The following is a 12,480-nucleotide window of genomic DNA, read 5'->3' as shown; positions in this document are numbered from 1 at the left end:
AACTAACTCTATGGCCTATGGAACCCGGAGGTTCAATGCCGCGTTCACAAAAGCTCTCCACTGACTTCTATCCTTAGCTAATTGGATCCAGTTTCTACTTTGTATTCCAATCTCTGCGAGATCCATCTTAATATTATCCTCCCATCTGCGGCTAGGTCTTCCTAATGGTCGTTTTCCGATTGGTCTTCCAGTCAAGACTGAAAGCGTTTCTACTTTCTTCCATTCTAGCTACATGACCTGCCCACCTAAGCCTCCTAGACTTGACGACCCTACCAATGTTGGGTAAACAATATAAATTATGTAGTTCCTCGTTATGAAGTTTCCGCCATTCCCCAATCCCGTTCCTCTTGGGTCCGAATATTATTCTCAGGATCTTGTTCTCAAATACTTTCAGTCTATGTTCTTCCCTCAGAGTAAGTGACCATGTTTCGCAAGCATACAGAACAACAGGCATGATTATCGTTTTGTATATTTTAAGCTTCAAATTCCTCGACAGAATTCGCGACGACAAGAGAATAGTAACAGGAATTCCCTGCCTTTAGTCGATATTTAATTTCTCCGTGAATATGATTTTCCTCTGTTAATATTGATCCTAGATATTTGAAATGATCCACTTTATCAAAACTATTATTTAATATTTTAACGCATCCATAATTAGCTGCATCAATATATCCCACTTCCCACTTCCATATATTTAGTTTTCTCTGCCTTCTAAACCCATGTCCCTGCAAGCGTTTAATAAGATCCCTGCATTTCTTTCTATTGTTCTCCTATCATCCCCTATTAGATTTACATCATCAGCATATGCCATAACCTGGTAAATACCGTTTAACTCTAGGCCCTGGTTGCTATCTTTGATTTTCCTTATAGCGTATTCCAGAACGAAGTTAAATAATAATGGCGACAATGCATCTCCTTGTTTCAGGCCATTTTCGACATGAAAGCTCGTGGACAAAAATTTTCCTACCCGGACTTTACTTTGGGATGCATTTAAACATATCTTAATTAACCTAATTAGCTTTTTCGGTATTCCAAGTTCTGTAAGAACGTTGTATAATGTTTCTCTCCTAACCGAGTCGTACGCCTTTCTAAAATCAATAAATAGTTGATGTACCGGGGTATTGTATTTCCACTTTTTTTCGAGTATTTGGCGAATGGTAAATATTTGGTCGATAGTTGATCGATTTCGTCTAAATCCACACTGATAATCTCCAATAATTTCATCTGCGTATGGGGTCAGTCTTGCTAATAGAATATTTGAAAGGATTTTATAGGATGTTGACAGAAGAGAAATGCCTCGATAATTATTGCAGTCAGTTTTGTCGCTTTTCTTGTGAATTGGAACAATGATTGATTCTTTCCACTCTTGTGGCAATTTTTCCTTGTTCCAGATAAGGAGAATGAGTTTGTGTATCTTGTTCCACAATTTTTCGCCTCCAGCTAAAATTAACTCAGCCGGAATTTCATCTACACCCGGAGATTTGTGTTTCTTTAATTTCTTTATAGCGGTTTCTACTTCTATTCGGTTGGGTTTTGGAATATACGGTTCTGCGGTGTGTATCTCCTCTCCACGCACACTAGATTTTGGTTGCGTGTTAAGCAAATCGTCAAAGAAATCTTTCCATCTATTTAAGATGCTATCCGTGTCAGTGAGAACTGTACCGTCAGATTTCTTTAATATATAAGCACGAGGTTGATAGCCTTTTTAAAATTCGTTGATTCCCTTATACATGTCCCGGATGTTTTTATTTTTACTATTATCTTCAAGTTCCTTAATTTTAGCTTTCAGAAAATTGCGTTTCTTTGTACTAAAAGTTTTGGAAGTTTCCCGCCTGATATCTGCGAAATTTTGTGTAGTTATTTCATTCGGATTTTGTAGCCAGCGTAATTTTGCCTGTTTTCTCTTCTCTGCTAGTTTTATGCATTCCTGGTAGAACCATGGTTTGTTCCTACGTATTTCCGCGTGTCCCAATTTTTCTTTTGCTGAAATTTTAATGCTATCTCTAATTTCAATCCAGGTATCCTCAACACTCGTGCACTCCGAATCTTCTAAACCAGAGAATCTATTCGAAACTTCAATCTGGTATTTCTCTCTTATCTGACACTCTTCTAATTTCTTTAAATTGAATCTCTCCGTTTTCGGACAATGAATATTACCTTTATTCAACGATAATCTCTCTCGTATTATCGCTGTTACCAGGTAGTGGCCCGTGTCACAATCAGCCCCTCTAAACGACCGGACATCAATTATGCTAGATTGCCTTCTTCTATCTACTAAAACGTGATCAATTTGATTATGTGTTTTCTCGTCTGGTGATGTCCAAGTGTATTTATGAACGTCGCGATGTGGGAATTTTGTACTCTTCACGATTAGGTTTTTGGATGTTGCAAAGTTCACGAGTCTAACACCGTTGTCATTACTTTCCTTATGCAGACTTTCGTTCCCTATAATCGGTTTGAAAATATCCTCTCGTCCTACCTTAGCATTGAAATCCCCTAATAGAATTTTCATATGGTATCGCGGGAGTTGGTCAAATATCCGTTCCACTTCTTCGTAAAAACTGTCTTTTATATCGTCATCCTTATCTTCAGTTGGGGCATGCACATTTAAAACAATAATATCACACCACTGTCCCTTAAGAGTAATAAAAGAAAGTCTGTCAGCAACAAATTCAACCCGTTTAATTGCTGGTAATATACGTTTATGAACGAAAAAAACTGTTCCTAATTGGTGATTTTTATTTTCTTGCCCGTAAAAGAACGTAAAATTTCCGGAATTCTGAGATCCATTTCCTTCCCACCTAACTTCCTGAACTCCTACTAGGTCCATCCTATATTTCTCTAACTCACTCGTTACGGATTTTAACGCGCCTGCCTTATAAAGACTTCTAATATTCCATGTTCCAAATCTCATGTCCATTTTCTTTTGCTGAGGTCGTGCCAAGTTATCTGTCCTTGTCCGAGGCTTTTGTGAATATTTCTGAACAAGTGTTTTTTTTACAGGATGAGGTTGTTAGCCCTACCCAAACCCCCAAGCTGGAGGACCACTCTAGTCGGCTGTCCGCGACTGCTTATTCAGTATATTCGCAGCTAACTTCTATATCTAGAGGCCTTCTCCTCGATCCGCAACCTGAGGGCGCGCCATGCCGTGGTGACAGGAACCCACGTTACACGGTTTTGGTACCATATTAATTTTGTTTATTTGTGTGGCTCAAAATATATATCCAAGGATCAGGGCTATAGAACATCGATTAAGAGTAAATAGTTTCATTATGCGTTCTAACCCTTCCCCTCCCCCCGTTTCCTCCACACAAAGCTCCTCATAAGAAAGAAAAACCAAACGCTTGCTGTAGCTTCATATTTTTGACGCTGATTTATCTTTTTCTCATTTCTTTTGTTTCATCTTTCCTTAATATTTTCATTTCTGGATCCGAAGGGGGGGGGTCCGGAACTCCCGGACCCATCCCTTGGGTACGTGCCTGCACGGAAGGAGTAAGAGCTCACTAGATCACTCTTCAAGCTTTGTGGAGGATATTTCTTACACAGTTGCTAAGCTTCATAGAAGAAAATAATCTAGAACTACAAATATGATTCAGAAAACAAAAAGTGACATATTGAAGAAGTTGTGTCACTGTTCCAATCAGAACAGTTTACAGAGATCATACAGCTTTCTTTGCAAAATAACAAGGACCTGAACTTTATGTTTTGTGTGGGGATATCTGATGATGGTCCACATACTTCCAATGTTTACTTGTGCTCAGAGGGATGAAATTTGGGACCTGCATCGCGACGCTTTCTAGCGAATGCTGACATAGTTTATGGACTACAATCACATGAACTATTCTCACTGGGGCACCATCTCCTGAGCGAAATGCACCAACTCCCAGAAGAGGTCAAGTAGGAGTTTCAAGCTGGTAGCTTTGTTGTTAGGCATTCGCCACTGCGTTTCAACCAAGTTGACCCAGATTAGAGTCAGAAGTGGCTTGGCTGCATTGGAAAGAAAGGTGGAGGCATAATTGGTATAAGGAAGAGCACCTCAGCTGATGGGCTCTGTCTTTCACAGACCCGTAGCCAGCCCAAAAATGTAGGGGGGTAGAAGTTAGGGGGAGCCCGATTGAACCATATTATATTTCATCACCATATTATAGTTCATTTGCAAGCCTACCGTGAAAATTTTGAAGGTCAGTAAAATTTAGCGGGGCCGGCGCCTTTATCACCAGGATATGGGTCTGGTCTTTCTATCTCCATCTAAACTTTCCAATGAAACAAAAGTTGCTTTTGGCCTTCTAGGCAACGAAAACTAGATCTACAATGAGGCCATGAAAGGCAGAATGAAGTAGGATTCGAGATATGAAGATGCATTGGTTTTAGTTTTGCAGGAATTTGGCCTTTTCTAAAGTAACATGCCTCAGACATTGCAAACATTGCAAACAAGGACTTGGCTACCCAAGATATTGAGGATGATCTGTTGACAACTCCACAGAAAGGACAAGGTCAGTTGGATGCCTTTGTGAAAGACAGTCTTCTGCCAATTGAAGAAAGAATAAAAAAAAATAGGGCCAATCTGCCTCAAAACAAATATCTGACCTTTTCATATCTATATGAAGTGAAATAATCAGATGCAAAAAATGGGAAGATAAAAAACAGTGAAAGCTCATTGTTGCATATGAAGCAGGACGTCCAGTCAATTTCAGCAACATTATGGCGCATGAACTATTCGTTGTTTATCTCTGGTTAAATGGGCAGCTCCGCTCAGGATCAGAAACAATTCTTACTAGAATATTGAATGATCGTATTCCTTGTCCCAAGAAACTTGACGCCAAAGACTTTTACAGCGAATCACAGATAATCATTGATGAACATGCCCATAGCAATTTTAAAGGCACAGGCAGCACACACTTTCGAACATTTTGCAGATACCTTTGTTCGAAATGTTTTCCAAAGTGGGGAACACTTCAAGCTCATTGATATCACTTTTGAACATTACTACCGTCTCTCAATCAAGAGTGGCACACGCAAACAGCGTGGGAAAGGCTCTGTGGGAATCAGGAAACCAATAGATAACAAAGATGTGCCTCTTCATGCAAAGCTGGAGAACTTTACTATTGACGATAACAACAAAGGAGATCTCCTACATTTCTTTCACACCAGCTGATTCTGCAAGCACCTTCTAACAAGACTATAGTTGCAGGTGATTTCAGGGATGAGGAAAGGGTCGAACGTCTCATGCAACCCTTGACACTAATGACTTAGTAGCAAAACACGAAGAAGCTGACACCAGGATTATTTTACACTGTATTAAAAGTAGACCAAGAAGCATTGTTGTCTCGACAAGCTTGTAAATTGCTTAGGATATGTCTATCCTTTAGATCATTCTTTAGTCGTATGTATATCTTGACAACTGTGCCATAAACAGAAGTTTTTGAACAAACTAGGACAACAATGCTTACTCGAAATATTGCTTAGGAAATATCTACCCTTTAGATCATTCTTTGGTAGTATGTATATCTTGACAGCTGTGCCATAAACAGAAGTTTTTTAATAAAACTTCTAATTATTATTGTGCATACATTGTAGATTTATATTAATTCTTCAATTTCTTTATGACTCACTAGATTCCTTTAATGTGTTTGTTTACTACCCAGGAACATCATGAGGAAAATACAGGTGAATACATAGTATACGCTCCTTGGACTTTGCACATTAGTGAATCACATAGAAACTTCAGGTATCCTTATATCTAGGTCTCTTTTTTTTTTTAGCACGAGTAGAAAATTAAACTTAATAAGTATTGAGCTGTGAGACTTATATGATTTCTTGTAAGTACCCACTTTGCTATGAAGGTATCAAACAGCGACTTTGGGAAGATTTTGGATATGAGAATATACTTACCAACAAGATCCATTTTTCCTCTGACGACATTCCTTGCAAATCTCTCGTGTGGTAATGATTGCATCACAATCTTAAACATCACAGTATCCACGTCCCTTGCACTGAAATATAGAAACCATTTGTTATATTTGTATTTGCAACAATTTGATTTTGTAAGAACGCTCATTGTGAAGAATATAGACAGTTGAAAATGGTTCTATAATAGTAATCGAGATTTATATACCTATATACAATTCTCAATTACTTAAGTGGTTTGTAAGAAATACAAGAGCGTGCAATGAATTAACAATAGATACCAGTTCGTAAAGATATATCTTCTTTTGAATTGGTGCCATTCAAAGTCCAATTTTACGTCTGGCGAGAAACCACCCTCCGTAAAGCAACACATTTCAGGACCGAGGTTACATGTTCAGAAAACAAACTAAGATGTCCAATTAGGTCAGGAGACAGTGTATTGTTGAACAGAATCATTTGTAATTGAGAACATACAATTACAAGTAATTTTTCTTTACAAGTTCGAACTTGAAGAATACTCTGAAATATAGCCGCGTAAAACGTCGACAGTTCACTTGCGCCAGGCTGAAGAACGTATCATACCCAGTTGGTTTGTGAAAATTTATGCCAGTGACATTACATTTTAGAATGAGCTACGTAGCCATGGAGCAACAGCATGTTCTGACTAGCTCCTCAGGATCGCCGTGATGAAGGATCTTTGGAACAGTGTTCGTGCAATTATAAGCAAGTTTGGCATACATCTACCACGTTCTAGGGTTCCTCGTAATCGGCGAGGTAAAAAATGGACGTTTGGGATTACATAAATAGATACTGATCAACAAAAATCGTTTGATGGTCTCTGAGAATACGAAAGAGCTATTAAGGTTTTTTATATAGAATTGTTACTTCTGATGGAAAATTGTACTGCTATGACTATCGTAAACGATAATGATTGGATCACTATCAATGTACAAGATGTTTCTCAAAATTATCCCCTCCCTCTTCGGCAATAGAACGTGTTATTGCTAGTATGGTAGGGTATGATCGGGGTATCATTTCGTGTCTTCTTCCGTTGAGGCGAGACTATCACTCCGGATCATTATAATGCTGAACTCCATGACATGCCCAACGAACTTGTGTGTACACATCTAGCAATGATCAAGAGATAGGGTAGTCTCACGTTGCATTACCATACAGGTCCACATGTCACTCAAGGGACAGTACAGGTCCTTCATGAGTTACAGGTCACATTATTATTAAGTGTCCTCGTGAAGTTCCTTCAGTCTATCTATAAAAATATATTCTAAAATTTATTTCTAAAGAAGTTAGGTAATTTGACGCGACATACATTTTCATTGATTTTGCCAAGAATATTACCTGGTTCGTAATAAGATATAGATCAAGTTTCAGCTACTCTTTCTTTTTTTTCAAAATGGAAATATCTTTTTTTGTTCTTCATTGGTCTTTAATAAGTTCGTTCGCATCGTTTCTCTAATTTAGGTTAATAATTCTCTGCCAACCTGCATATGTGATGTGGCGTTGTGTTGACAATCGGTGAAGATCCGAGCTTCGTATCAGTATCGTATCGAGCTTGCTGAACGTAGAATTTCAATGAATCTTGAATGATTTTATTAATAGATTCCACAATTCCAATATCAGAGTGGTTATAACTAGGGCAGAAATTAAACTGAAAACCATAGATTTTCTCTAATTCTTACAGTCTTTTTGCATTTGCTTTGTGTACTAGAGATGATCCAATTGTGTGTATCTGAATAGACCAAATCACAGGATGACGTTTTCTACGAGATTGTCCCATTGATTCAGATGTTGTAGCATAAACTACTCTTTCTACAACAAATCTCGTTGTCATTTCAGTCGCAACTAGAATGCATTTTAATTTGCCATTTTTCATCGGGAAAGAACCGAGACCTGATATTGCAATCCGTCGCCAATAAACCCAACTGAATGCTGAAGTAGCTTTGGCTTAAGGTTTCTGTGTTAAATGACTTAGTTTCTAATAGTTCGCAAGTTTTAATTTGGAATGCTATAAACGCCTTTATGTCTGATACATAATATTTATTCAAAATGGCTCGACAAATTTTGGTCAATCGTAATAGGAAGATGTAGAATGGTTATGCACTTACTCAAACTACTGATTACCTAGAGAGTTAGGAATTCATCATAAGTGTAAGATATCTAATGCTGAAAGTGATACAGTGAATTATCTTTTAAACGAAGATATCAACTGAATGTAGGGTAGATAATTTTGTTATGTCATTTCTTTCCAATACTAAAATGATATCCGAATTTAAGTTGATTTATTGTTGTTCTTTCGCTAAAATTTTGAATGACTGTCTATAGACATTTGGAGAATAGAATCTTCTAATGCATTAGAGGGAAAGGCATGGAAATATTCGGTTTCATTGAAGTTATCTTTTTGTCTTCCTTGATGCCTGATTTATGTTCCAATCGGCTTATGATGTCAGTTGGATACCTATTCCTGTCGATACGACAGAGACGACAAACTGGTATCAGTTGAGAAATTTCGTACCTTCCGTAGTTTCCAACTTTGTTAGGTTCAATATTTAATGACGGGAAGCATTTTGCGTCAATAAACAGTTGGAATTTTCGAATGAGCAAAAAATAGCAAAATTTTCTAAGGATATTAATACAAACATATATTTCTTTCTGCCAAGTTTGAGCTTTACTTTCAGACTTCCAAATTGACGGCTACAATCGGAAACTACTTATTGTATACCTGTTTGAGGATCATAAATAAGCAACGAAGCGGTATTCAAATAGGCTCTAACTTGTAGATTCTGTTGAAATGATAGAGAGGGGGAGTGTTCAAAATGTCATCTTTTAATTTTTCGAAAAGCTCGTTGTAAGTAGAATTCCATTTAAACTTAGAATTTTCGGAAAGAAAAAAAATTAAAATATTTAATTTTGCAAGTAAAGTTTTTATATTATTCAAGCAAAGACCAATAAACTTTTGAAGATGCGTTTGGTAGTTGACTTCTTGAAATTTCGAATTTTATTTGCAAGTCAAAGTCAAAAAGTGCAAATGATATATTGAGTGCTTTTGAAATATTTTTCTAATCGTAAGAAAAAATAAATTGCTTTAGGTAGTGATTATGAATGTGAATTTACCACCAATAAGACAATGCAAAAGTATATTAGAAATAATCACGCAAAGGATCCAGATGCTAAAGCCAATGTTGCTGATAGATTTAATCAGAGTTCGAAACCTCGCATGTGGAAGTAAGTAGGCCTACTTTACCAAATATCAAACTTACCGATTTGTCAAAGTATTGTCACTGCTTGTAAAATCACATAATGAAAATCGACATTCTAGTTTTAAAATTGCACCAGCAGAAATGTCTCAATACAATTACTGTACTCGATGTGCAGCATATGAAATACGAAAAAAGCTTTAACCTTCACAGCAAGACTCATATTTATCTGTTGGTGATATTATATATATTAGTAAACTAAAACTATGTTTCACAATAGCTATCTTGAGAACTGGACCTTGGAAATTTTTAAATTAGAAATCATTGTTCCGAGCATTGTATACCCATACTGTCATAGCTCCATGATGGTCATTGCCAGAACCTTACTAACTTTCAGGCATTGCATCATTCTGTTCTCGAAAGGCTCCACGCTGTAGGTATAAGATACAGGATGTCAAAACAAAAAAGCATGTACAGAGTAGAACATATCTGGTTACTCGGGATATATAGGAACCTTCATCCTGTTACTGAAAAATTGTAGATTAAATAACACGATATTGATATGATTTTTGACATATGAGTTGGATATGATCTTTTCCGTATATGTCAGTGTTGTAGATCTTCATGTTTTTTTTTTTCAGTGGTGGCAAATTTATTTCATATTTTTGATAGTTTCTTGTAATGAAGATAGGATGTGGTAAAAAGTCTGGACCGGACTAAATAGTTGAGAAACTAAAAATGCAGTCGATCCGAAGTCAATTTTGCGATACGGCAGGGGGAAACATTGTGACGTGGTTAAGATTGTCATCCGCCATTTTGGTGGCTGCCATATCACAATCCACTTGTTTATTTTAAACGGCAACATGTTCATCTGACATACTGAGCGAACATCCTGATGATTAAAAGCTGGCGGCCACCAAGATGGCGGATGACAACATTAATTACTTCATAATGCTTCGCCCCCTCCCCCACGAACATTGATCCCAATTGATTTCGGATCGACTGCATTTACAGTTTATCAAATATTTAGCTCGCTAGACTTTTGACCACACCCTGTATTAAATATCAAGATAGTGCTATGATTTTAGCGTATATACGAGTATCATATAAGTTCTTATTTCTGTATAGTGTGGTTTTGATGGCTAATATAGTTTCAGTGTTGATCAAATTTATGTAATGTTTGAAAGTTTTTCCTGATAAAGATACGAGTACATTAAACATTACGATATTGACATGATTTTTGGCATATGTGTTGGAGTAGAAGAGGTTCTTACAGTATTTGTGTTGAGTTTGGTGTCAGTGGCCATTATAGTTTCGTTGATGTCCAATTCTGTATCATTTATGATATTTTTCAGTGAAAAAGATATGTTAACTATCACGATATTAGTATGATTTTTGTCATGTATGTCAGCGTTGAAAAGATCTTTATTTGAGTTCGGTGTAGGTGACCTATGTAGTTTTGATGGTAGCCAAAGTTTTATAATACTTATGATACTTTTTCGTGATAAGGATATATTATATATCACGATGTTCATACGATTTTTGGATATGTCGGAATTGTAAAAGTTTTTATTTGTGTTGAGTTTCGTGTCAGTGGTAATTATAGTTTCGGTAGCGTTCAGAGTTATATTTTTAACTCTTTTTCCTGATAAAGAATATTGAATATCACGATATTGTTATAATTTTTGTAAACATTTAGGCGTCATATGAGTTCTTGTGTTAATTTGGTTTCTGTGACTATTACAATCTCCGTGGTGGCCTTTATATATTTTTGGTAGTTTTTCATGATATATTAAATATCACGATACTACTATTATTTTTGTCATATACATATATCTCAGCTTTATAGAGTTTCTTATTTGTGTTGAATTTGGTGTCGTTGACCACTATATTTCGGTGGTAGCTTAATTTATATAATATTTTGTGAGTTTTCATGATAAAGATATATTAAATATCACAATATGATTATTATTTTCGGCAAATATGATGACATTATGGAGATTCCTATTTGTGTTGAGTGTGGTTTCGGTGGTGGCCAAATGCATATAATACTTTTGATAGTTTCTCGTGTTGAAAATATATTAATATTTTCACGATATTGTTTTAATTTTTGGCAAACATTTCTGCGACATATGAGTTCTTATTTATTTGTGTTCAGTGTGAATGGCCATTACAGTTTCGTTGGAGACCAAATTTATATAATAATTTTGATACTTTTTCGTAATAAAGATATATTAAATATCATGATATCTTTACGATTTTAGGAATATGTGGCAACGTCGTACATACAATTGTTTGTGTTCAGTTTGGTGTCGGTGGCCATTATAGTTTCCGTTGTATCGCAACATTTTTATGGTTTTCGGCAAATACGTCGGCATCGTAAAGGTTCTTGTATTTGTTAAGTTTCGTATCGGTAACCATTATAGTTTCGGTGAGACCAAATTTATATAACATTTTTTGTAGTTTTTCGTGATAAAGTTATACTAAATATTACGATATTGATGTGATTTTGTGTTTATGTGACGGCGTTGTAGAGATTCTTATTTGTGTTCAGTTTGGTTTTGGTCGAAATTATGTTTCGGTGACGGCCACAGAAATGTGTTGATAAGTACTTTTTACACATCCTTTCCAGAAAGATTTAGCAAACTGTTCTGTTTACGGAGAGTTTTTTCAATACTAGAAATTGACCTTAACGCAACATTATCCTCGACATTTAAATATCAAGTTATATATTCATTATTTGTAATTTTTATTCACGATATCAAACACATTATAACTACATTATGCTTATTATTATCTATGTTACAAAGCAGAATGAAAAGAGTCCTAGAGTTTCAATTTATGTTTGCAACAGTGTCGCAAGTTAACGATCGAAGATTATTGGAATTTACATTACAGGTAATTTCATGACGCTTTATATTTTCTTTCTTTCAGTAACACAACACAAATGTATATATCCTTTCTAAAGAAATCGTTTCTGTTCTTCTCTTTACGGAATTCAAAATATCTAATCTTAGAAACCAACGCAATGCTACACAATCTAGAGACAAATCACCACCACTACAAGGATGAAGAAATGAAATCACAGATTTAAAAGTGGATTTGTAAAGACGCTTTGAGCCTCAAGAAATAACACCATCATTCATGAGTAATTAGTTTTCAATAAAAGTTTTGTAAATATAAAAAAATCTTAAAATTATTTGATTCACTAGTTAAACTGTTAATTTAATGTTCGAATTACTGTCAAGAATATCATTTTGTGATAAGAAGCATCAACTATGAATTCAACATTTCAACAATAACAACAACAACAACTTTATAAGGCATGTATCAACTATGAAGACTATAAAAAGTTTCATAG

The 12,480-nt window shown here is 35.9% G+C and overlaps 1 protein-coding gene across 1 annotated transcript in view; it reads right to left on the bottom strand.

Moving 5' to 3' along the window:
• The window catches only part of LOC145686258 (sodium channel protein Nach-like), a 148,777-nt gene that overhangs the window by 15,981 nt on the left and 120,316 nt on the right, over nt 1–12,480 (bottom strand). Inside the window, exon 9 of the mRNA XM_081759374.1 lies at nt 5,893–5,993. Coding sequence (XP_081615500.1) covers nt 5,893–5,993 — 101 coding nt within the window. The remainder of the gene's footprint in view (nt 1–5,892; nt 5,994–12,480) is intronic.

Source organism: Thermobia domestica, chromosome 5 (genome assembly GCF_964235325.1).
Source record: "Thermobia domestica chromosome 5, izTheDome1.hap1.1, whole genome shotgun sequence".
In the NCBI taxonomy this organism is placed as follows: domain Eukaryota; kingdom Metazoa; phylum Arthropoda; class Insecta; order Zygentoma; family Lepismatidae; genus Thermobia; species Thermobia domestica.
This window is presented reverse-complemented; position numbering and strand designations above follow the sequence as displayed.